The sequence below is a fragment of the Acomys russatus genome, chromosome 20, assembly GCF_903995435.1.
Source record: "Acomys russatus chromosome 20, mAcoRus1.1, whole genome shotgun sequence".
NCBI lineage: Eukaryota > Metazoa > Chordata > Mammalia > Rodentia > Muridae > Acomys > Acomys russatus.
In genome coordinates this window covers 9,749,034-9,776,546 of record NC_067156.1, presented here as the reverse complement: position 1 = coordinate 9,776,546, position 27,513 = coordinate 9,749,034, and the positions used below count along the sequence as shown (strand labels likewise).

At 39.0% G+C, this 27,513-nt stretch overlaps 1 protein-coding gene across 1 annotated transcript in view; it reads left to right on the top strand.

Moving 5' to 3' along the window:
• Positions 1-20,776: 20,776 nt before the first annotated feature.
• Dsc1 (desmocollin 1) overlaps positions 20,777-27,513 on the top strand; it is a 29,788-nt gene continuing 23,051 nt past the window's right edge. The window contains exons 1-4 of the mRNA XM_051164002.1: positions 20,777-21,255; positions 23,613-23,697; positions 25,300-25,499; positions 26,585-26,704. Of these exons, the coding sequence (XP_051019959.1) occupies positions 21,193-21,255; positions 23,613-23,697; positions 25,300-25,499; positions 26,585-26,704 (468 nt within the window). The 5' untranslated portion in view covers positions 20,777-21,192. The remainder of the gene's footprint in view (positions 21,256-23,612; positions 23,698-25,299; positions 25,500-26,584; positions 26,705-27,513) is intronic.

Sequence of the window (27,513 nt, the reverse complement as noted above, 5' to 3'; positions counted from 1 at the left end):
AGGGGAGGGGAATAATGGGAAAATGGGGGGGGGGGAGGAATGGGAGGATACAAGGGATGGGATAAACATTGAGATGTAACAAGAATAAAAAAATAAAAAAAAAAAAAAAAAAAGAAAAAAAAAATAAAACCTATGCACTTTCATTTGTTTTTTTAATTCATTAGAGATTTTTCTGCAGCCCATATATTATACTTATTTATATGGCTCATTTCCTTGAATGGAAATTATAAAAATATTTATTTATATTTCCTATTTACATCTCATTTGTAGGTTTATATATGATATACTTACAGAATTAAGAACATCTGGGGTAGAGAGGGGAAGCAGAGCTTGAATGTAACCCAGAATAACTTTCTATTGTGGCAAAGGATGACTATAAACTTCTGATCCTTGTACATCTACCCCTCCCCCAAATGCTGAGATTACAGGTGTATGCCACTAAGCTTTGATTCATAGAAACTTTGAAATTTATCCTAAACTCTTATTTATAGATGAAAACAAAAAAATGCCAGTTATACCATCTGTGATGAAGCTTTAGTCAGCTTTATGCAACAGTCACGACAAGATTCTAACCTCTTTACTTATTTTCTTTCTTTCTTTTTTTGAATGCATCAAGTCGGTTTTTTGAACAGGTAGTTGAGTGTTACAATTATCTTGGGAACATTAAAAGGTTCTAGTGTCTCGAGTTCTCTCCCCCATATATTTCTTTTTTAAAAATTTATTTTATTTTTTTACATATACATTTATATATACACACATGTATGTATATATACATATATATACATATACATGCACACACACACACACACACACACACATATACCATAGATTACTTATAGCAAGAAGAACCATGACACAATCAGGAATTATATAAATGTTACATTCTTAATGTTTTTGGTATTTGTATTTGACAGCATTGAAGAAGACATCTTTCCTATCTTGGTGCATCTAAGTTTATGAATGTAAATCAATTTACATCACATATTATCATTATCAACTTAGAACACCTATCTAGACTTAAATACATCTTAACCCCTAAACAATTAAGCTTCATTGTAAAACTAAGCTGCCTGGTCTTCAACTCCTTCAGAGACTTGAGGAGGAGTAAACTTGATTATCTGAATATGCCGGCAGTGCAGGTTAGTAGCTTTCCAAATGAGAAGATGACAGAGACAATTTTCTAACTGAATAGTCACCCAAAACTCTCTACAGCATTGGAGCATCTTCAGCTTTCTGGCCCAATATATCTGACAGACATTTGTGAGGTAGGAATTATTGAAGACTTGCTTACCCAGTCTTGGCAGAGTTTGGCCATCGACTATGCCTGCATCCAAGCTTGCCCTTTTTAAAGGCAGAATTCTGTCTGTGGTAGAAATGAGGACATTTTCCCCAGTGGCTAGTTTGCCACATTTGAAGCCATCTCCATAAGGAGGTTCTTTGATGCTCATCATCTTCTTTGAAGTAGGCTGGGTGTTACCAGGAGTTAACCTGTCTCATTGCCAATGAATCTTTAAAGTAATAAAAACCTTTTAAAATGCCACATTCTGCATGTCTCTGGGATTCTTTTTTTTTTTTTATTAATTTATTCTTGTTATATCTCAATGTTTATCCCATCCCTTGTATCCTCCCATTCCTTCCCCCCCCCCATTTTCCCATTATTCCCCTCCCCTATGACTGTTCCTGAGGGGGATTACGTCCCCCTATATATTCTCATAGGGTATCAAGTCTCTTCTTGGCTACTTGCTGTCCTTCCTCTGAGTGCCACCAGGTCTCCCCCTCCAGGGGACATGGTCAAATGTGAGGCACCAGAGTACGTGAGAAAGTCGTATCACACTCTCCACTCAACTATGGAGAATATTCTGATCATTGGCTAGATCTGGGAAGGGGTTTAAAGTTTACCTCCTGTATTGTCCTTGGCTGGTGCCTTAGTTTGAGCGGGACCCCTGGGCCCAAATCTGCCTATCATAATGTTCTACTTGTAGATTTCTAGGACCCTCTGTATCCTTTTATTTTGCTATTCTCCCATGCGTCTCTCATTTAGAGTCCCAATATGATGCCTTCCCCTCTGTCCCAGTTTCCTGGTAAGTGAAGGCTTTTGTGGGACATGCCCCTTGGGATTCTTTTTTAAGTCTTTGCCTTTCTATAGAGTCATATCTATCTTCTGTACGTAAGATGTATATTTTTGTGATAAAAGTAGACTAGCAATTGACATGACCATGATTTAATCTACTAACATTTAATTTGTATAAGTTATTTCTCCTAAACAGCTTGATAGCACTTTCAAAGCATTAGAAGTAAACCTTTTATTATAATTGAGTTATATGGATACAATAACTCATATTAGAGTAGAAATATATATGATATGTGTGAAGAATAATCTTACATTTGAATTCTATACCACTGTATCTAGAACTTATTTTGCATCTATATACAAAATGTTATATCAGTGAATTAAAAATATCTTGTGAGTGACAATTGAGGCATTAAGTTGAGGAGTAGATTCACTAAACTACTTTTTGTTCTATTTCCCTGTACATTTCTATATTCCCCCTTCTTTCTTTTCAGTCGCTTTCTCCAAACAGGATGTCAATGTCCAGTATGCTGCAAGGAATTCATCCTGTCAGGTCTGATCCAGTGTCAGTGTCTGGTTCTTTTGTTCTGGAAGCATATACTTTCTCACAAGCATTATACAGTCCTAAAATTATAAGTGTATAAAAGGTGTGTGTGATGCATGAAACAATTAATGCTGGATTTCTGCTCTTTGTGTGAGCAAGAAAAGAAGACCTCTGTAAATCTTCATTCATGCTATGTGAAGAATGGCATCTAATAGTAATTCATAGGGTTCTTTAGTCAACAAGAATCATTGTCTATGCCTAGACATTCACGTTTCAGCCAGTCTCAGAGCTATTCCCATATGGTGGGATTAGCAATATAAGTTACCTGCTTGTTATGCAGTTTAAATTCTTCACATCCTGATTGTAGACCCTTTATTTTCTTATTTTTAATGACATATTTTAGGGTCATATGAAATGCTTGACAAATGATTGTCAATTAAATTTGCTGAAAAATTAAAATTTTGTGTTAAATTCATGTTTTCCCATCATAAGTGTCCATGAAAGTTACGTAGAAAATTAAAAAGAAATTAACAAAACAAAAAGACAAACTACCTACTAGTTAGAACAACCACTAAAATATTTTTTAAATGCTCTAAATGCTTTTGATGTATATATCTAGACTAGTGTTTGAGAAAAACAGGTGTTGAAAGATGCATCTGTTTGTATTCAAGATTGTTGGACAGAATACAGGCTGCAGTACCCAGGTAAAACAGCTAGCATATCTGGTTACATACACAGAGAATGTAATCATAAAGTTATACCCAGGGAAGCTCAATTTTAATCTCAAATTTCTTTTTTTTAACAGACTTTACTGTCACAATTTCATTATAGAATGTGTAAGAAAATCCATGAACTAATATTAAAAGTCAGGCTTCATGAACATCAGACTGACTTCGATCTAGTGATCGTCACACCTCGCAAGCAACCATGGCCATCTTGGCCTCTGTTTACTTGTGTAGAAATTGACAGCTGTTGTCCTGTATAAAATGGCTTCTAGAATATTAAAAACAGTGATTCAGTATTGTGATTAAATTCTGAATAAATACCCAACAGAAAGTATTGAAGACTACACTTTTATTTTTGGGGTTATAACGATGTCATATTGTTTTGGATCTAAGAATAATGTAAGAGGACAGAGACCAGAGCACTTAAGGTTGACCAAATGTAACCAATAGCGTTATGCCAGGAACAATCACAGACCAAGATGGAAGTAATGCGAACATTTTACATGGGATTTTGTAAACTCCAATGGTCTAAGCCCCAGAGACTCTCCTTTTTCTGCTTCCCACATCAGTGGGGTTACAGGAACATGGAGTCATATCGGGTGATTTTCATGGGTGTTGGAGCCAGACTTTGGTTCACAACGATTACTCTTACCCTCTGTGAGCTACCTCACCAGCCCCTGTGTCAATTTGTGACATCCCAGTTAGGCCAAAGGAGAAAACCTCAGACCCCAGGTCCATCCATTAGTGATAGCATGAGTGCATGTCTCTCCTTAACCCTCTTCATCTCTCCTGAGCAGCATCACTCATTCCTCCTCCTTTTACCTCCATGCTTTCAAGGTGATATATTAATTATAATAATCTCATTAAGGCCTGAGTAGCTCAAAAGAAGCTGCAGTCTTATTAAGATTGATTTAAATAACAATAAATAGTCATTTCTCTCTTCCTGAAGGTTAGTCTAGTGTAGGGGTGACTGGGGGCAAATGAGAGACAATGGGGCACAATATCTTCCAGACAATGGTGGAGACTTTTCCTACTATCCAACGGAACTCTTCTCTTCCCCAATTCTATGTTCTGTGATGTAGCAAGTAGTTTTCTTTCTCTTCATTCTCATTAGTATTGACTGCATTTCTATAACTTGTTTATAAATAAACATTCAAAATGCCCTATATCTCAGTTTTTATTTTTCGCATATAATTCTATGAAGAGGAAGATGACCCCGGCAATTTTGTTATTGGCAATTTTCACGTAAGTTTTTATTGCTGGATATTCTCAGAAAAAAACTAAAAGGCACAAGGATGGCTACAGCAGCATCCAAGGCACCTCTTGGATAATATGGATTCCTCCAAGAGGAGACACAAGGGAAGAAGTCCCAGTGTGCTGTACGAACTACTGGGCTGTAGTTTGCAGTTATCATTTTGTAGAGCTTACACTTTTAATAAAATAAATTAATACTGTAATATAGGTTCAAAATGCCAGTAATTATTTATGCAGGCTATAATGATGTTAAGCATTTTCTTTATGAGACAGGGTCTCATGCAATCCAGGCTGGCTTCAAACTCGCTCTGCAGCCAAGAGTGACCTTGTACTCCCACTTTTTTTTTTGCCTCTGCCTCTTGAGGAGTAGATTACCAGTCGGTGACATTCAGTTTCGTCCTTGCTGGGAATGGAAGGCAGGGCTTTGTGAGTGCCAGGTAAGCACTCTGCTGACTGAACTACACCCCTCTCCCATGGAACATTATGTTTTCTACCTTTCAGACAGGAAACCTGTCTAGATATGCACGAGATTTTGACATCAGTTACTTTATTATAGCACATCTGTCATTTTTTAGTGCTGGTCAAGTGAAACTTCTGAGGAACACTGTGCTGCTGAGACACAGTGTGTTTTATTTGTATTACTCTGGTTGACACAGTCGTTCCCAGTTTCTGTATCTGTAATCCAAACGTTTGAGTCATTTCATAGACCTAATACATTTTTTTTGAGATTGCTGAGGCCTTGTTTCTTGCATCATATGAAGACATGAATAATAGACTACATGGCCACAGGTGCTGCTGACTCCAGGGCCAATTTTTATTTGTGACTGGCATGGGAAAAATCTACAGGAATGTGTTTGCATTTGTAGTCACCAAGTACTTACTGAGCACACACAGCATGCTATGCTTGGCAGTTGACAGAGAGGTTGTGAGGCAGCAAAAATAAACATGGGGAATGGTACCGCTTAGTTAACACACACAGCCTCATTAGAAAACACTGACTTTTGATTAGCAGTTCAGAAAGAAAAGAGAGTAGTGCAGATTGATCTGCAGACCAAAATGAATGGTGTATCAGGCATAGCTTAACAAAGATTCCTGGTCCTAGGTACCTCTTGAAGTGGAAACTTCCTCCATAAGAATATGCTAATCACCGATGAGGGAGGGGCTCTAGCTAAGGCACTTTGACAGATGATGGCTGCTAGGGAAATGTGAGTCAGTGTTTTTTAAGGGTGGGGCCCTGGTAGATTGACTTTGTTTCAGTGGATGGCCTCACACCTCTCCGAATATGTGCAGTACTAATTGAATGTACTGAGCTATTAAGAAAAAAATTGTAAAAAGAGGACATGAAGTTGAGAGAGGTCTAGAGGGTGTGAAATGGATCTAGGGAGAGTTGGGGGGAGGTTGTGGAATAATGAAAATGCATTATGTGCATGTATAAAAATTCTCCAAGAATTAATAAAAATATTACAATGAAAATTAAAACAAAATTTAAGACAAATTTATCTACTGATTATATCATTAATTTGGCAGTATTTAACCCAAATAGCGACAGAGAAATCTATATTTTCTGAGGCTTCTCATCCCTTTATAGGCTGCTTAGTCAGAATGTTCATTGTGTTTAATTGAGATTATAGCCTGAACAGAAAGTTTTGGTTTTCTCTGCTTAAGTGCCCACTGTCTGCAGAGGAAGGGACATTCATCCAACCACAGAAACAGTCAGGAGAAAACCAAGTTCCTGCCTTTTGATTTTGCTTCTTCAATAAGTAGAATATATGGATCTTTGAAGCACCCTGAAATTGTGGGAAGACCCTCATGTCACTGAGAACTTGGGAAGGCAAATGTGATGCTTTGGTAATCCTGCATTCATTTGGAACAATTCATTCTAGAATTTTCTTCCAGTATGATCAAAGGGGGTGGGGGAGAAATGAATGGATAGAGATTTTAAAATCAGGAGCACTTCCCAGACTCCAGGCTTCTTATTGGGTGCAGAGATGGATGTATCCATATGTAGTATGCACTGAACTCTTCTAAGAACACTGTGAGTGGGTACCATTATTAGGTGCGGAGATGGATGTATCCACATGTAGCATGCATTGAACTCTTCTAAGAACACTGTGAGTGGGTACCATTCTCTGCATTGCTTACCTGACACTTGGACAGGGTGAGCACAGCTGGAAATTTCCTGTCATTACACTATTGTTTCCTGTGTCTTTTCAAGATGGGTCTTCAGATGTAGAGCTACAGACTTAGATAAATCTGATAGTCCAATCTAGAGTAGTTTAAAGAATAGCAAGGCCCAATGTCATAATGATGTGCCAACAGGTCTACACTGACACTCTCTATGTAAACTTGGACTTATGGTCACCGTCATTTAAGGGTACCAGGGAGGACTTGCTGAAAGTAGACTAGCTGAGATGCTGGACAGTCATTGTATGCCAGTTGTCACTCTCACAACCTCTGTGTATGTGCAGTGTGAGAAAATATCTTCTTATAATTTCTGCACAAGAAGTTTTTCCATTTTTCTAAGTGTTGTATCTTTGGACAAACTCATCAATGTTCTCTACAAAATTCCAAGGAGGAGATGATTTTTGTAATACCCCAGGACAGAAGTAAATATGTGGCTCAGGCCTAGCGTCTTATGCCTTCTGCCAAGAGTGCAGGGCCCATTGCTTTAGTCTCTCAAGGCTGGATAGGCTGGTAGTGTTATCTACCTTTATTGAGTCCCCTGGGATTTCTATGCCATCATATCTCAGGAAGAGGCAACATGACTGTAGTATCCCTTTGAGGTTCCTGTGAGAGATGCCTTGATAGTGTTAAGTACCATTATAACAAACAGACCCCGAGAGCCTGTCAATGAGTGCAACTAGAGTCAAGATTGACATCAAGAGGAGAAGGACTTCAAATTGCCATTGGCTCCTGCTTCTCCAAATGATGCTTGTGGTACACAATCAGAAAATGTTTTCTCAATCCGGAGTAAGGATTAATATTTTTGTAAAGATGACTTAGCAAGAAGCTGAAACTTGTTCTATTTGCAAAAATGGGATGAATCAGGTTCTGACCTGGGACAAGCACTGATGATGCAGGCAGAAACTTGGCCAGTGACACACGTTGGAAGAATCCACCATCAAACAGAAGAAAACTCTAAATTAGGCAGTATTACCTAAAGGCCTCCAGATGTGATCATATTAATGTGCTGGAATCCTTTAAAACTCATAATCCTCAGAGAAATTTTCCTATGTGTTAAACTGAAGAACAAGGAGTTAAATGTTGGCTTTATTATACAAGTAATTTTATGAATTTCAATTATAAAATACACTCTGATAAAATGAATTCTTTTAAGTAGTCTGTTTTCTTTAACTCCTATTAGCTTAGCTTATGCATTGGAGGATCATGTTCTGTATGCTCTGAAGAGCTCTGCTGACACGATACGTAGCAGACTCAATAACATTACCACTTAACTTAGCAACTGACATTTATGCCATGAGTATTTTTATGGCTTAGTGTAAGAAAGGTCTTTTAAACTGCAAAGTATACTTTAAGTTAATTACTTGGTCAGAAGGCTGTGTAGTGAGGTGTTCACATTACTATTTCTTGTGTTGAGAAAGACCACCTCAAAACACTAACAGAAGGCCACATAGTAACACACTAATGGGCTTTTTATGTCATTCAAGTCCTTTCCTATGGGTTCAGTGGGGTTCATTTAGTTACATCAGTCTTTTTTTATGGGAAATTTTGGTTCTTATTAGGAAGAAGTGAGACTGGGTTTTCCAGCCTACTTCCCCATCAAAGGGGAAATGGTCCATGAGCTTGTTGTTTGTGATTGTAAGCTGGTACCTAGAGCAAGAGAAGAGCTCACATGAAGGCCTCTTCCACTCTTGCAGGCCTCAACCAAAGACTCCCCTGCTGAAGGGTTGCCAAAGCTGCAGTTTGCATCTGTGCTACCCATGGTGCTCGCTAAACAGGACATTTCCTTGATCTTGCCCTTTCCCATCACAGGATGGCTCTTCTTGTCTGGCCTGAGATCAGGAATTTCTGGTTTACTGAGAGCAACTGGTTGTTTCTCAATGTGTTTGCTGTAGATGCTACCATGTCACCACACACTAGAACCCTGGCTAGGGAGTCAAGTGAAAAAGCCATAAAGGTAGCAGTGTACGTTGTTTTTCATCCTTCTGTCTATGGTACTGGAAAATATGTGTAAAACAAAGGCTATGAAATTTTATTTGCTTGTTACCACACCTCATTTCTTTAGCTCTGTCACATACACCCTAGATTCACCCTTTCAGGTTAGACCCTGTTTATTTTCATCTCTTGAGAATGCCATCTGTTGTGAGTTTACAAAATTCCATTTCCCAGAGAGAAGCTTCAATTATCTTACGAAATTCTTGAGATGTATTTCCTTATATTTGAGAGAAGGAAGTTTAGTCCAGTGACTAAAGACAAACTGCCTGGATTCAAATGCCTCCTATGTCAACAACTATCTGTGTGTTCTATAGGAGTCACTTTATACCCGAGGTTTGTTGTCTTTAAGATGGGATAATAATAGCATCTGTTCTATGTCTGCTAATATAGTCACTCCTCACAGTCCCCCAACTTGTGAATAAATTAATAGGTATAAAACACTTGTGACAGTAGAAAGAACTTATTAAAACTGAAAGTATTACTTATTATTCATTGTTTTTAGACCACTGGACCATTTAACGGGCCCTAATACTTGAGGTGTAAAGGGCTTTACTCTTGTATTTAGGAAAATGAAAAACATTCTCTTTCTTAATCTTTAGAGACCATTGGCTTCTTTACACAGAGAGAAAGATACAAATACGCTGTAAAAATAGCAACCAATTAATACATAGAGTTGTAAGGTCCACTCCCAAAGGATACAACCCACACTAAAACTTGGGGAACATCCTGGGAGAGAGAGCAGAAAGATTGTAAGAGCCAGAGAATCAGGGACTTTCCTGTCAGATTGTGTCTTCTAATAACACCAGAGGCTATACTTATAAACGTATCTCACCAACATGACCACCCAAATGTGATCTGAACTAAGAAAACATCATTAAACCTGCCAAACTCACTGAACAAATGCCCACAAGGCCTCAACCCTACACAAAGAGTTGTAGGCAAGGACTGGGAGAGACCATCTTCCCTAGGGAAAGCACATGAATTGGTTGTCCAGTTACATATGATCAGCACTGAAAATATGCATACAAGTGACATATGGACTCAATAGGTTATGTTTAAGAACATATGTATATAAAAATACATATGTTCATGCAATAACAGTTGATAAAAGTGAATTTAAGAGAGAGCAATAGGGTATATTGAAAAGGGTGAAGAGAAGGAAAGGAGGAAAGAAATGTTGAAATTAAAATCCATTCTCAAAAATTAAATGAGATAGTGATGAGGTTGAAGTAAGAATAGAAGTGTGGCTACACTAAGTGAAGCTGAGTCCTTATCAGCCTAAAATATGAATTCAGAAGAGTTCTATTTTACACAATTTAGCAGATACTCCTAAGAGCACTGTCACCCACCCATCCGTCCATCCATTCATACAAGGTCTTGTTATAGAGATCTGGCTGTCATGGAACTCACAATGAAGACCAAACTAGCTTTGAACTGGAAATGATCCTCTTGCCTTTGTCTCCTGATTAAAGACATTTTATCAGTTTCACAGGTAAATCATACTTATCTGATTGTCTCCTCAGGGCCTCTGTGGTTGTGGTACATCCTCATTTGTACTAAGATTATCTTTGCATTTTTCAAATTAAACTTTGCTTTAAGAGTGAATAGTTTTGTTTGGGAGAATGCCTTGATAAGCTTATTGGTGACATAAAAAGAGGATTTGAAGAGACAAGACTGGAAAGAGATAAGGAAGCAATGGACTGGGTAGCTGTCTAAGCACTTTACATTAGCTATTACGGCATAATGCCCTCCTTTCCCCCCTCCCCCACCAGGTGATGAGACCCTATTTCTTTCTTTTTTTTAAAAAAGATTTATTTATTATGTATATAGCATTCTGTCTGCATGTAAGCCAGAGGGTACCTGATCTCATTATAGATGGTTGTGAGCCACCATGTGGTTGCTGGGAATTGAACTCAGGACCTTTGCAAGCGCATCCGGCGCTCTTAACTGTTGAGCCATCTCTCCAGCTTCTATTTCTAAGGACTGCACACACTGTTGTGGGACAAAGTTGTGGAGTGAACTGGAAGTCTCGTCCCTGCTGGATAGCTTCCATAGTACTGAAGGATACTGTGCATTCTAGTGGGGAAAAGTCATTAATGGGCTTATCTAGTAGTAGGCCCTATGTCTGCAATCCTTACCTGCCAGGACAGAGGTGCTCACTGGTATAGTAATATGACTGACACAAGCTTAACCAACTCTCTCTGACTGGATTTGAAGCCTGCTTCACAGTAAATAATTCATATCTGGTACTGTAAACCCTGTCAAAAACCCTTAGCTCAGGAAAGCATAGGCCCTAAGGGGTAACCTACTACTGTTGTTTCGCTAAATGGACATGTTGTCAAGCTGCCTTATAAATATTTATGTTTATAGCCATAAATTAGTGCTGATGTCAGCCTTGGTCAGAGAGGTTCCTGTTTGCAGTTGGAGATGTTTAATGCGTAGACTCCTACCTGGTCAGAGGGCTGAGAATAAGTGACGGTTGAGGGCTTATCTTTAAACAGAGCATCTATATCTCCTCCTCCACAGCTCAGAGGGAGTCATAGCAGAGGAAGTGGAAGGATGCAGAGAGCTGGAGGTGAGGAGGAGTGTTGCGAAATGCTGTCTTTGGATGTAATAATGGCCGTTGAACTCATGAACTCCCAGCGACTGTGGCTGTCAGCACAAAGCTTGAACAAGATGGGGCCAGGCAACAGTCCATCATGGATGAGGAAGGGTTTCATAATGCCCTAGCCTTTGTGGGGAGTGATTGGTATACCACTCCTTCCCCATCTGTTTTTGCTGGGGTAAGAATCATCATTTTCTTCAGTATTGTAGCCACTCATACGTTGTCCTTGCTCAACCCATGCTCTTTCAAGCAACTCTAAACTTAGAAGGACATAAAAACAAGCAGCCAACCAACCAAACAACAATCAAAGACAAAAAGGCAAAATAAGAGGGGTGTTGTTGAGAAGGACTTCAGCAGGAGTTGTGGAGAAGAGAGAGAACAATCGGGTGAAATGACACAAGCACATTAAATACATGCACGAAAGTGTATGTATTAGTCTTTTTTTCAACTATTGATGTGATAAAATGCAGTGACCAAAAATACCTTGTAGACAAACGTGTTTATTTTGGCTTAGAAGTAAGTCTATCATGGTGGAGATGCATGTAGGGAGTTGCAGAAGCAGGAGGCCCAGAGACCACATCTCAGCTGCAAATGGAAAACAGAAATATGGAAATGGGATGAGGCTATGAGCTCTGAAAGCCCAACCCCAGTGGGCTCCATGTCCCCAAACTTCCACAGCCTCCCTAAACAGTGCCAACTGGGACCGAGTGTTCAAACGCAGGAGTCAATGGACATTTCTCATTCAAACCATGACTCTCTCTCTCTCTCTCTCTGTCTCTCTCTGTCTCTCTCTGTCTCTCTCTCTCTCTCTCTCTCTCTCTCACACACACACACACACAAACACACACACACACACACACACACACACACACACACACACACACACACCAAAGGGACCATGGAATCAGGGAAGAGAGAGAAAGGAACAGAATCTGAAGCTCAGCAGAAAAAAAAAAAAAAAATAAGGAAAGTGAAAAGTGAAGAAAATCAGGCACGACCATATACCAAGAGCTTGAGGTAGCAGAAGCCATTAAACTAGCCCCACTGGGCAGATTGTAGCATTTTCAAAAGTGTTTCTAATACTGGAAGGTTTTCTTTCTTTCTTTATTTTTTCTTTCTTTCTTTTCTTTTCTTTTATTTTTTTGCTTTCTAGTTCCCAACATCTACTTTCATCTCTCTTACCCTCCGTAACCCCTTATATAACCCCCCTTTTCCCTGTACTATAGTTTTGTGGTCAGTAAAGGCCCAGATCCTCGACCACACCCTGGTGCACACACAGAGAATGGTTCTAGAATTCTAGGTGCTGAATATCTGCAAAGAGTATGATGGAGAATCCATCTCCCTTCTCCTTCCCTACTTAGTCAACCATGTGCGGTGGCCATGAACTTCAAGCCACACACTAATCATATGATTTACACATATTATCCTTTGGTTCACAAGAAACACCAAGTGGAGCCTATCATTATGCCTTTAGATGGATAAGAAAACAGAGGCAAAGTTACACCAATTCTCTAGTTCAAGGTCTCACAGCTGAGGAAACCAGGAGGGCAGAATCAGTGTGAGGAGAAGAGCTCCCAAATGCCAGAGACAGTGTGATACCTTGACACCATCAGCCTTTGCAGACCTAGGGGATTGGGGGAAGAAGATGGCCTCTTTGAGCTTTGAGTGGGATGGGCTACAAGTTGGAACTAGATCAATATGCATTGTTTGTGTGTGCAGAGAGCCTGTACTGGGAATATGACTGGTGGTCAGCTATGATCCTCATGAAGCCCATGGTTTGTGCTTTTCCTGGCTTTTTCCTGCTACTGGCTATGATGCCATTGAAAAACAACTCCATTTGGAACATCTTCAGTGGCGACAGGAAAAAGCAAAGATGAGGCATGGGCTATATCAATAGCCTTTATTTCACTGTCACTGGACAGTATTTTGAGAGGAGAAAAAGATCTAAAACATGAGATAAGACAGAAAGCTGGAAGAAATACAGAAAAAGAAACCTTACTGCTCACAACTGATGTTTAAATCATCTCATTGCTGAACACGAGTGAGCAAACAATAGAGGGCTCAGTGCTAGAATTTCAGAGGAACCTTTGTAAACATATCTTTATAATTTTTTGTTTAAATATTTCTACTTAAATGATTAAAATTCTGATTCTTGCACAAAGTCTTAGTCAATCTTAATATTTCCTTTGATTTTTCTTTATAAAGTTTTTTGAGTATACCCTCAAGGTATTCTTAATTATAAGTATATGACCATGATGGGTCAATATTAATCCTTTGTCATATTTTTCTGCTTTATGGCAGACCTTTGTCCCAAGCAAATGTAATCAATTTTCAGGTAGAAAAAGCAATTCAAAATGGCTTCAAAAGAAATGAAAAGGAAAAAAAATTTTAAAAATCAATATGCTAAAAAATAAAATTATTTCTAGTTCAGAACTTCCCTGCCATATATATATATGGAAAATGCTAGGCAAACTTTGCATATATACATATATACATGTGTGTGTATACACACATATATAATGAAACAAAAAAGAAACTTCCTTATAGGAGATACAGCTTCCTATCAGAAAGAAGTATGATGTAACACTATAGCTAAAGTCATCTTCCATTTAGTCCTCACAAGCTTCCTTAAAGGGAAAGAAATACTCAGATATCAATATTCAGTATATAATAAAATACACATCAACTGACTTAAAGAAAAGATATAGAGCATCTCTATGCAGAGGATTATAAACTAATTTTACTGATTTTTATAGTGATTGGTTGGTATCATAACTTATGCGTGAGTTGGATGACTAAACAATCTGAAGAAGCCAACAGTTCACAGGAGCATTGATGGAGTTAGAAACATTGAACCAAACTGCTGTATTCTGCAGCTCAGTCCACGGAGAGCTGTAGGTCAGTTGGCAGTGTATTTGATCTCCTTCACCAATGGAACCAGGCATGTCATACTCTTGTCCCTCTTCTCAAATGCCAAGGGCACAGACAAGCACAGCTGTAATTGTTGTTGTTGTTGTGTTGTGTTTGTTTTTAACATGGGATCCAGGGATTCACACTCAAGTCCTCATGCTTGCATGGCAAGGGCTCAGACCCACTGAACCACCTCCCCAGCTCTAAGGTGCCTGAGCTGCTATCAGTGGGTTAAAATTCCATGTCACCACTCACTAGCTCTCCGACTGGGAGGAAGTTATTTAAATTCTATGGCTCTCAATTTACTTGTCTATAAAATGTAGTAATAACAGGACCCATTTCATGTACTTGTTATGAGCATGAGTTGGGATAATACAAATAAAGAATTTAACAGTGTGTCTGATGCATAGAAGTCACACAATGAATAATAGCCATTATAGTTAGGGTAGGGTTTGTGGCAAAGGTGATGATTTTTGTCTACTTGACCCACTGTTTTCCCTTTGGCCCTTGGTTTCTGGTGAATGTGACCAAGAAACCTCAAATATTTGTCACCTCTTCATTTCAATTGGGGTATTAGACATAATTACCCCAACAGAAAGAACCAGAGCTTCTGCTTTCTATGGTCCCTATCTAGATAAATTTTTGTTTGTTTGTTCACAGGAACTGAGCAAAGATTCACTGTATTTACTGCATTCTACAGTATCTTATATAGAAGGGAAGATATTACTTTGAGTAAATCTGAAATCAAGATTTAGGGGACCCCAAATCATCTCCATTGCTTTGTTTCCACACAGATGCTGTGGCATCCCCATCCGTTTCCTCATGTACTGTTATCCAAGTTCAAAAGTTCAGCATCTGCCTTGTTCCCTGCCTCCTCTGGTCTCCTAGCCCTTCTGCATCAAAGCATCGATCCTGCCATGACTTACAAGTGTCAGCTGTGACAACTTTGCCTCAAAAGAGCTCCACAACCTAGCGTCTTCACTTTGAACCTCTGCTCTGTTCCTTCCATCAGCATTAACTATAACAAGTTATTTCTCTTTTTAAATTTTAAGTTAACCTATATTCAGTTAGACGTGATCCTTGTGAATCCTATAACTTTTCAAGGTCCCAGAGCCTTGTACGTTTTGTTAACTTCCTGAGCCTTATGAGTCTCCCACTTTCCTCTAGAATGGTATGTTTCGATTAGAAAGAAATAGCTACCGAAATGAGCCTTTAATAATTTTACAAAGTATCTATAACTGATTGGCTTGATTTGTTGTAATTTAGGCTACTCCTGGACACCACCTTGTTGCAAGCCAAGTGCATTGATCCAAGTTTAGATGTACACATAAGAAGCTGGGCACTACCATGCACACTTGTAATTCCAGTGCTAGTGAGAAGGAAACACAAGGATCCTTGAGGCTTGCTGGCGACCTAGCCTGGTGGAAGCAGCTGCTGGTTTAATGAGAGACCCTTTCTAAAATCCTAAAGTGGAAAAGCTATTAAGGAAGACATTTGGCTTCTACATGCAGGGGCACACACCTGGCTTCACACTTGCACATACAGATGAAACACATGCAAAATGCAAACAAGATAATCCATATTCTTTGCCTATTGCTTTAAGAATCTGACCCAGTAAGTCTGTGGGGTACCAAGGACGTCTATACTTTTCACAACCCAAACCTCTCTGCTTCTATGTCTGGGAAACACTGGCTGAAACTTATTCTACTCAAATAGAAAACAAATTGGTGGGCTCTGTGCTGAATGACAAAACTTTCTCAAAATCACTTTAATTTTTCTACATTATCCATGAGCATTCTTGTACATTCATAAACATATTGTTGGTTGATTCTCTTTAGAACATTCTAAATCAATTTATGATGTGCATGTATGTTTTATCTACATAGAGTCATGTCTATACAAGATATACAAATAATGATGTAAGTTGTAAAATTTGTGTGTACTACACAATAAAGCTATCTATCAGCTGATATTTTATTTGGAGGATCATTTCTTTCTTTATTATCTTTGGCCACTTCCTCATCAATTCTGAATCAGTTTCTTCCATTTAAATGAACGTGGCATTCTTGTAGTCTGACTGAATACAAAATGGCAGGTAATCAGGCATGTTTGCTTCATATTCTTTGAGTCTTGCCTCTGGAACACCTCACCCTTGTTCCCATTTCGGAGGTAGCTGGGAAGGGCGGGGAGGTCCACTCTGCTGACTAGCCTTTTCAAGAGATCCACCCAGTGGAACTCCACTCAAGGCGGCTTCTATTTAGACAGTTTTCTATTAACTAGAGATCAAACTGCAGCTGCCAAGTGCATATGGGTGGGGCAGGGAAGTGGCACTCCTTCTACATTGTCATAGTGTAAAATGTTACATATTGGTAGAACAGCTGTGTGACCATCTTAAACTAGAACACCTGCAGGCTTGTGTAAGCCATCCTGCATGCTTGAGACCGGCACAGTACCCCGAGCCACATCCTGAACTCTTGAGACACAACTGAAAGCACAAAACTAAGCCTGTCTTCAAAAGAAGAAGCCAGCCACCTGCCTACGCACACGGTGCCCCTCTTTTCCCTCCTTCTAGCCCAACAAAAGGTCCCTGATCTAGAAGAGAGTGTTCTGACTATGTGCATGGTATCAGTGCTTCTCAGATTATCCTAAATAAGTCTGTGCTAATAGCTGGTTCCTGTTTCCTGACTCGCTTTTTCATGCTATTTCCTAACATGTATGGTATCATGAGCTGTAAGATCTAGTGTAGACAGTTGCACTCCAGAATCAGCATGCAAGTCTAGAAACACGCATTTCACTTTTAAGAAGGTAAGTATGTAGTGACTGGTCTAGATCTAGAAGACATTTCTTTCTGCTAAAATTACAGACATTTTCTAGGATGAGGCCTAAGAAACCTACATTTGATTCTTGTATGTCAAACACTTTGTGCCACTTTGTCTCTCCTTGTTCTGATGTCCTTTCGGTTTATCTGAGCTCAAGGACCTTGTCTTCCAGTTCATGCTGCATAGATCACGTGGCGTTCACCACATTAACAAGGGCTGATGGTGTGGTCTCCAGATGACTCCAACCTACCTTGAGCTCCTGGAAGACTGCAATCCTGTGCCAATAGAAGCTTGTGACTGCATATTCCTTCTATTTTTTCCATTTGTAAATCGACTCCTTTTCTGTTTGCCAGTTCTGTACTCATCTTCGTGCAGTTTCTCTCTGCTGTTCATTTTGCTTTCTTCACATTTTCTAGCAGCCTTTTAGACACAATAGATGCTATTCATCCATGCTAGACATATTGTGGACAAGCACCACCTGATGACTGGCAACATGTTGAACCCATTCCAACATGAATTCAGACTCTGAGAATGGACTCTGGGTGTTCCCAAACTCAGCATTTTTTTTTTGTTTTTTCAGACTCATGGTCCCTGACCTCTGGCAATGAAGGAGGATTGTCTACTAGCGATTGATTGCAGAAGCATCACAGCATAATGATAATTGGAGGCCAGTGGCTAATTGAGGCTATTTCATAGAGGGTGTATGCTTTAATGAGTGTAGTTTCTTTTGTTTAATGGTAATCACTCTTAATCCATCTACACAAAAGAAACCGTAGTTAATACAGCTGTAAAGTGGAGAAGGTGTTCTTATTGCAGCTCTTCTAAAAATATTCCCAGGTTACTACATTGGTTTTCTCTTTCCATCCTGTATCTATTCTATACATTATTTTGCCCATATCTATTATTTATATTATTACTGTATCTGTAAATGAAAAGCTACTTACACTATTAATGAGAACAGAAATACTGTTGTGTTCCTCTCTAATTAATGTTTTGCTATTTTACTACTATGGCTTTTAAAGACTATGGCTGTCATTTTTAATCAAAATTCACCAAGAGAATATAGACTTGACAAAGATGGATGTCTTAACTTCAATATCTAGTATAGATTATGTTTAACTTACAGAGGTTAATTAAAAACATCTCAGACACAGAATTCCTTCTAGCTTAAGAAATAATTGTAAATCCACTCGAAAGATGTATGTGTAAACACAGCTCTTAGAATGAGTAAACATTAGCAATGACTTAAATGCTCAGCTAAACCAGTTGTGATGCATTCCTGTGCAGGAAGTTGTGTTTCTTTTAAGCTAGTTTGAATTAAGTGTGTGTGCTAAATAGAGAGAGCGCTACATTACCCTTGGCTGGGTGCTGGCCTTTCTTTTCTTAGGTATGACAATGGTTTTGATAATCATTGGGAGTGGTCACTTTATGTAAAATTATGTAAAATTAACTGGTAATCTCTGTAAGAATCCTTAAGAAATCATCCCTCATAATTTCCACAAATAATTTGCTTCTAAACTTTAATGACCTTTGCTTGGATAATTTCCAAGTTCAATGGAATTGAATGGCTTTTTACTCGACACAGTCAGACTGTATTCTCATGTTTAAAGTCAGCCTTGAATAATGTGCTGCTTAATATAGAAACAGAGCAATTGGCAGAAGGTTGTAATAAGAAACCGATAGATTTGAAATGTTCAACTTTGAAGGTCATCAAGGAAAACATTAATCCAAGGAAATAGCAGAGAATAAATGTATTTTTATAGTTGTTTGCTGATTTGCTTTTGTTTTGTTTATTTTGTAGTATACTAAACTCAGAAAACTCTCATTCAGGATGTTGCTTTCAGTAGCCAAGGCTTCCCCTTTTTCTTTGTTTATACATTTTCCCATAAGATCCCTCCACCATGCGTATTCATCACAAAGTACTTTCTTACGGCTTTATCAATACAGTAATCCTACAAATCTTGTCGCCTGACAGAAACCTTACTGTTGTTTAGAAATAACTGCTTTAGGGTCTTGAATTTTTTTGTCTTAAGTAGCTCTTCCGATGAATTGGCCACATGTAACCAGTTTCTACGAAATGTGTTGCTGTATGTCCATAAAACAGCTTAGGTTCATGCAGAGATGCACCTTCGGCTAAGGAGGAAAGAAATGTGTGCACCGTATGAGGCTTCCCATGCCAAGCTTTCTCTTTATGACTCTAAGTTTTTGGTAAATGAGAGATTATGCTGTATTTACATATATACAGCAAACTCTTCTCTTTTGGCTCTGAACTATGAACTGTTATTCTCTCTGTTCTTAAACGCTAAGATCTTGAATATTTGCTGTGGTGTCCTTTTATATTCCTTTAAGCTTTTATGCAATTTCCAAAAAGTGTACTTATTTTTAGCTTCATGAGATTTCCAGTGTTCTTTTTCTGCTTGAATAGTGTTCCTTCCTAGCAGTGTACAAAGTCTGGTACGTGAATCTCAGTGTTTGTTCAAAGAGTGCATCTGTTTGCACAAGCTTAGGTAATCTCAACAAATAATGAGATAAAAATTATAGGCAGTGCTTTGGTGGCAGGCACTGTCTACTTTTTTCACTTTGTTTTTTGAGACAAGGTCTCCTGTGTCCTAGCTTGCCCTTCAGCTTTCTAAACAGGTAGAGGTGACCTTCAGAGTGTCTGAATGTCTGAATCCCTACCTCCACCTCTGGAGTGATGAGATTACCCGCATGTGCCAGCACACCTAGCTTATGTGGTGCTGGGGACTGAACCCATGGCCTAAGCTGTATCTCCAGCCCACTTCTGCACTCTTTGTTTGTGAATGAAGGGATAAGGTTTACTTTCCAAGGTTCCATCATTTGCTAAAAGAACCCCTTGTGGTTCTATTGCAAAAACTGACGTAAATGTCTGTTATGGATCTCGATTCATGGCAATAGCCTGGAAAATACGAATTTAGTTCCTCCCATACACTTAACACTTAATACGTGCCAATATTTAACATTCTCCCCCAACGTCTATCACTGGCATCAAATGCAGCAGATATCGAATATCTTGAACTAAAACAGAAGAAAAGATGCTAAGGTCCTCACTGCATGAATCATTGGTGTTTACAAAACCTGGATGCTATGACGTCATTGCACCAGTACTCTAGGTCAGCTTCCATCATACTTGTTGTGCACAACTAATTAGCTTGAATGGGATGGTTTTAATGTGATTAGTCTAGTAGATTTTAGTTGTCCTTGCAGGGGGAGGGGATAACAATACAAGAATAAAGTTTCTAGTGTAACAATAAGAAAACTATGTTATTGTTACCTTATTATTGTTATTTTTCTTATGAGGCTGATATACTTAGGCTATTCCTTGCGATGTCTAGAGGACTGACTCCTAAGAGACAGAAAATAATAGGGAGCAGACAGAATGCACCAGTGGCATCAACTGGAATGCCATCTCTCTGGTGAAGCTGCAGTGCTTCATGGCACAGGCTATACCCGAATGCTTTGATGGGGAGATAACTCCAGATGGAGGTGATTGCACAAGCCTCCGTCCTCTGATTTGCCAATGTGCTCGACGAAGCCTCGCTTCCTTTTTTGCATGGGGTTTATGCACAATTCCTGTTTGCCCCAGGGGGGCAAGGCAGGTTATTAAGGCCAACAAGGAGGGGAGCCTGTGGGAGGACATAATAACTGGGAGGACTTCACAGTCTCTACCTGGGGGTAAAGGGAGGAGGGCTGAGCATGGAGGGTGTTGTCTTCGAACTCTGACTATGTGTTAAGTGGCAGGAGAAATTTTGAAAGCTGCTTTGAGGAGGAGCCAGTGGCTGAGTATGTGGTGTTTTGTGCCTCACTCTCCCCACTTGTAGGAAACCCTCTCTACATTCACAGGTAATTGGACTGGAAGGAAGACACGACTGGCCAGGGAAGAAGACCATTCTGTCGCTCCTCCTCCTGTTGCTAATCACTTGCATCCTGACTCTCTTCCAAAGCCGCCTGGACTGTGCCAACGTGGCTGCAGAGCATATTGACGCATGCCAGTATCTGCTTAGCCTCCCTGTGCACTGCAGGCCATCCCATTAGCAGCTCACCACCCCTGGCCATTGGGACCTCTTCTGATGGCTGTGGCCTCCGCTGCCCCAGGGAGCACCTTCTCTAACCAGCTCCTTCTCTTTCTCCTGGTGAGTAACATCCAAAGGATTAGGGAACCAGGCATGCTTTCACCTGTTTCCTTCTGCCAGCTGGGGCTTTAAAGGGAGTCTTGGTAGGAAGGCAGGGAGGATATATGGAGGGGGAAAAAAAGGTGAGTTGGGAACAATTTAGAGCTGAGGGGCTTGTGATCCAGGATGGGGAGGGAGGGCTGAGCTGACTCTCTAAGCTCCTATGCATGTGTGATAATGTCTTTCAGGGGAGTCCCTCATTCAGTTTTGCTGTGATTTTTTTCCCCCTGAGGAGTAGTGAAAAAAGTTTTTGGCATTTGGCTAGGCATTATAAAGCTCACGTATTTAACATGCTTCTCCACTGAGCAGCCAAAAGAGAAAAGGATTCTGGGTGAAGATATGAAGCCTTTAAGGATGGGTAGGACTTTCAGTGTGAGCCTACAACTCAATGGAATAAGGGGGATGTGACAGTCATCAGGCTTGCCACAAAGCTGCCTTCACCTGGGCTGTAATTTACAGGTTGCCATGTTTACCTTTAATGGGAAAAGTCTCTCAAATCTCCATCCAGAAATTATGCATTGTGAACTTCCTGGTTTTTAAAGTTTAATTTGTATTTTACCAGAAATACTTTAGTTGCAAATTATACTTTCAGAATCTGAGGGTTTTCATGAGTGGGCACACACATTTTCTCCATATGAATACTTCTTAGTGCAAGGTTGATGGTCTGCTTCTTATCCTGCCACAGGTTGAGACAAGAGCACCCAGAGGCTGCTTTAAGCTAGTACTGGTTAAGTAAAATGTGATTAAGCCCATGTCTTTCTTGCTTTGGTCCTGATGCCTGCCCAGCCTATTATCCCTTGATTCATCCTGTGCCTTTTCATCCCTAAATCCCATACTAAATGGAAAGGTAACAACTCTTTCCAAGTCAAATTTTGACACCAATTTAGCTTGGAAGCCAAATTACAATTGATGTTCTGGAAACTTCCATTGCTTCTGTCAACAGAAGGTGCATTCCTGAGATGGGGGTCCTGAAACAGGGAAGAACTAAAATGAGGATAGGGTTGGAAACATAGATACATCCTATAAAATAAATATATGTATACACATATACATACATAGGTTTATGCATCTATAAATATATTTATGTATTTATTCATCTATTTCTAGTTGTGATGTGCTTTCCCCACACTATACATGTAAGCAATTACTTACATAAACTTTATCCACAGCAAGACCTGAGGCATAGTCTACTGCAGTTCTTGGGATTTCTAAAATGCCAAATGGATAAGAATGTCTCTTGTTTACATAGGTGGTTATTAAATTATAGCAGTATGTAAATTTGACCTATAAAATGGTAGACAGTCACATTATATGCCTAACAGTTTCATAAAACAAATTTACAACCTATTTTAAGCCTCTATAATACAGTAGGCGACTTGAGTTGTGTTTAAAAAAAATGTAACATCCTCAATATAAACATCAATCATTTTGTTCATCCCTACACAGCATGTCCCATAACTTTAGGACTTGGTTTTTGAGAAAAAGTTATCACAAATTGATCTGTATGATTCTGATAAATCTAACTGTGGTCTTTAAAAATACTCATCATGGAGTTATTTTAATAAAAAGAAAAAAGCAATTAAGTATAAAGTGTCACAAAAGATATAAAAATGTTTTGAACTACAGAATTCTCTGAGCTCAAAATTTTCACTTTTAAAGGTGGTTTATCTGTTTCGGAGTTCCTAGAGTTTCAAGCCAATAGGTGTGCCTTGAATATAGTTAAAATTCAGAGAATTCTGGAAATATAAAATATTTAGTTAGGTGGTTTGATGACACTTAGATTTTGAATGTTTTTATTTCCAAGGCAGTCTGAAAGTGATTTAATGATAGTGGATGCTTCTAAGAATTATTTTTATGAGCCTCAAAAATACCTCAGCTATTTCTCACTTTCCCAACAGTAACCTCAAATAGCAATAATAAAACAGAGGTTGGTGGGTTAGTGTACCAGGGCTCATGGAATTCTAGAGCTCAGTGCCTTTTCAGGCTAAAGATCTGTGAGATCTGAGGTATCTTGGAGGCAGTACTCCACGAATCCCAGGGATCATCATACATTGTATGGCAATTATATAATAATAATATAGTCCTAAGAACTGTCCACTTGATCCTTTCATTGACTCTGGGGTTCCCAAAGCCAGTTTCCTAAGCCCATCACTTTCTGAGTGAATATAAAAATGTAGAGGATTAAAAATAAATTTGTCTCTAAAAATTTTATCAATCAGACAAAATTGTAATGTGGAAAAAACATGATCAAACATGATACTTGGATTTATTATTATTATTATTATTATTATTATTATTATTATTATTATTATTTTTAGGTTCTGGTATTGTTTTGTGATGCCTGTCAGAAAATTTCTCTTCAAGTACCCTCTCATCTTAAGGCTGAAACATCTGTAGGCAAAGGTGAGCATCTGTCTTGGGAAGCGAGTAGTTGTAACTTGCTGCAATTAGCTCTTGGCTGCTCCTGCAGACTTAGTGATGAAAGCTATGTAATTGCTACTCTGCGTTACAACTCACCATGCACTGAAAAGTAGCTCCCTTTACCCATGGTGGCTGAAAGGAATCAAACTACCAAATTTAGTTGTGTATCTTTTCTTGCTAGAAAAATTAGCAAACATCAGAGAATTAAGAAAATTAGCTTAGTTCAAACAAAACCAAAACATCAAACCCAGAAACATAGTTTAAATAATGTCAACTCTTCCACTGTCAGAGTCCCAATGTCAGGCTTCTTTGCTGATGAAGCATTAAAGACATCTCAAAGTTGAAACGCTCCACATAAAATCTGTGCCCATGGTTGGTAGCAATGGATGAATATTCATTGGTAGTTTTTATGGTCTGTTTCACTGAATAGCTTGTGATAGTCAAATATAATTTCAATGGTTTTCACTACCATAGCCACCAATGTGCATTAGGCACTGAGCTTATCAAACCTCAGAAAGATTTTGTGTGAATATCATTTGCATTATTACTGAGAAATATTGCATAAGAATATACTAGGTTTCTCATATGTTGCAACATAACTTTTATCTTATTGCCAAATAAAGTTTAACTTTATCTTAAAATCTACTTTCACCATCTTATGATAAATGCACTATAAAACAGTGTAAGTAAACAATGGACAATGAAATGGAAAAAATCTCTCTCTCTCTCTCTCTCTCTCTCTCTCTCTCTATATATATATATATATATATATATATATATATATATTTATATTTATATTTATATTTATATTTATTAACCCATTTACCTGTGGATAGTTCTCAATTTATGATGGGGTCTCCACATCCTCTTAAACTCATTGTAAGTTAAAAATGTAAGGAAAAATATATTTAGCATCCCTAATTTTCCAAGCATTATCTTAGCAATAAGGTCTACTGTGCAGTTTCAGACATGGTCCCATAATTTCTCCCAATCCCAGAATCACTAGGAGTGGCAGATAACTCCAGCCAGCATCATGAGAGAGGGTCTTACCACTTATATTTAGCTTGATAAAAAATTAGTATTAAAGACCCAGACTTAAAGTTAGTTCCTACCACATGTATGCCATTTTCACATTGTCATGAAGTTGAACCTACTGCAAGCCAAGGTCCTGAGTAGACAAACCCTCGAACAGCAGGGAAAGTGGAAGCAAACCAAATCCAACAAAGCTGCAGAGTAGTTTCTTAAAGTAATTCATGATTAGTGTAATGGGAGGGACATGGGAGTAGCTCAGTTTGCAGAGGATTGTCTTTCCTTGATGAGATCCATAGTTCTAGCCTCAGAATTGCTAAAAAAAAGGAGAGAAGAAGGAAGGAAGGAAGGAAGGAAGGAAGGAAAGAAGGAAGGGAGGAAGGAAGGAAAAGAAAGGAGAGCCATAATGCCCCTAGTTTAATTTTCACAGCCCCTCCATTTTAGAATAGCAAGTGTCCTGTGCTCTTTCTGCTCCTCCTGTGCAGCTGTCATTCCTGTAAGACTTGTTCCCTCCCTGTGTAACCTGACAATTGCCATGGAATGTCTTCACCACAGTGAATCTGGAGGAGTGTCTCAAGTCACCCAGCCTGATCCAGTCCAGTGACCCAGCCTTCAGAATTCTAGAAGATGGCACAATTTATACAACACGTGACCTGCTTCTGTCTTCTGAAAAGAAGTTCTCTATCTTCCTCTCAGACAGTCAGGAGCAAGAACAGAAGGAGCTAGAAGTTGTACTATCAGCGAGAGAAAAAAAGGTAAAGCATATTAAGACAGGACACACTTTCAAACCCCTGTTACATCTACAAGGCTAATGCCATCCTTGAATGAGTCTTCTGTCTTTTGCACTCAACATTCTCCTGACTGAGGACCAGACTATCAAAGAGAGTGGTATTTATACTATTTATACAGATGAAGACTATGGCCAGGGACCAAAGCTGGGCTATCAAAGGTGTGGCAGGAAGACAGCCAACCTGAAGAACAAGAACAATGCAGGGGCAGGTCTCAGATACCAGTGAAGGAGGCCAAGCACAAGTCACCCCACTGTGTGGCTTCCTTCCAACTGACTGGGCTTGAGCACTCACCAAAGAAACCTAATCTATTAGAAAACTCTCTAGGGCCCCTGGTGACCTGACCTTCATGCGTTTAAGGATGATGAGTTCTGGCCACGAGAAGATTGCTAAACTCCACATCTCACTTTAAGTAAACTCAGCATAATCCCTTAGTCTCATAAAAGTACTGATTAAATTTATAAATACATTTCCCAACAAAACCTCTTTTGACTGCACAGACCATTCTTCCTTGGGTTTAAAATATGCTTCATGTTTACAAAAATTCTTTTTACCCAAATTACATGAAAGACATTTGAATAAATGATGTTTGCCTTTGTGTGGAGGTACATAAATGCTGATAGACAAGGTTTTAATGGCTTTCATCTGCACCATTCTATATGCAGTGAAACCAGTTTTTGAATATTTGTTTATTGATCATCTACTGGGGGCAGGCAGGGAAAGTCTTTGACTTCTCAAAGATATCTCTGTCGATGACTAACCAAGTTCTGATTGCTAACTGGTTACCTCAGAAAATAGAACTAGGGAATATAATATAGTATGAGGTCAGTGTGTGTGTGTGTGTGTGTGTGTGTGTGTGTGTGTGTGTGTGTGTGTATGTGTGTATGCATATGTGCCTGTGTGTTTACTGAAAAATATAATACAAATACTTTGGAGATTATTTATGATATTATCATGTGTCACCTTTACTTGTTTTCTCAGTCTTATGGTACATGGGAAAAATTTAATAATTCTCAGCAATATTGTATTTATTCATTTCCCACCAAATGTAGGTTTTTAGGAAGAGGCATACCAAAGACCCAGTACACAAGCGCAGTAAGAGAAGATGGGCTCCTATTCCATGTTCAGTGATGGAGAACTCACTAGGACCATTTCCTCAACACATTCAACAGGTGAGTTCTATGTTTCATTATTTCATATGTGTTAAGTATTTTTGTCATTTAAGTTTCCTATTTAACAGCTTCAACTTTAATGGGCTGGGGTTGTCCAGGAAGCATAGGTCCCAAACACTTAATAAAATACATAGATATGTAATGTACATTAAATGAGGGTTGAAATTATCAATTATATTGGCGTCATCTATCCATCATGACAAGGAACATATAGTTACACCACAGAGTTTCTTCATCCAAAAACTAATTTTAAAAGTGTTTTAAAGACATTTTATGTATTTATTTTGGGTAGGGGGACACATGTGCCATAGAAGCACATGTGTGTGTGTGTGTGTGAATCTGCTGACTTCTAGAAGCAGTTGGTTCTCTCCTTCCATCATGTGTGTTCCAAGATTCAAACTCAGGTTGTCAGCATTGGTGGCAGGCATCTGTACTCTTGAGCCATTTTTCCAACCCATTGCTAGTTGTCTGCACATTAATTTGCAGAGAGTATGTCTACAGATTTTGCATAACTCAACCGTGGCTTAAATGAACATTATCTCCCCTTCTCCGCACTCCAAATTGACCACTTTTTGGCTTAGTAAGCGAGCTGCCTCACTGCCACCTAGCTGAAACGCAAGCACAGGGAGCTTGGGAACAATCTGAGGTCTGTAGAATTAATTGTGCAAGAAGGTGTCTTACTCTAACAGTGACCGCATAGGTTTTAGTCCCAAATAATTTGAGGTCCCTGAAAGGTTTCCTGTTGCACACAGGAGCGGCAGATAGTAAAGGCACAGTGCTCTACAGGCTTCAGAGCTACCCTAGAGGAA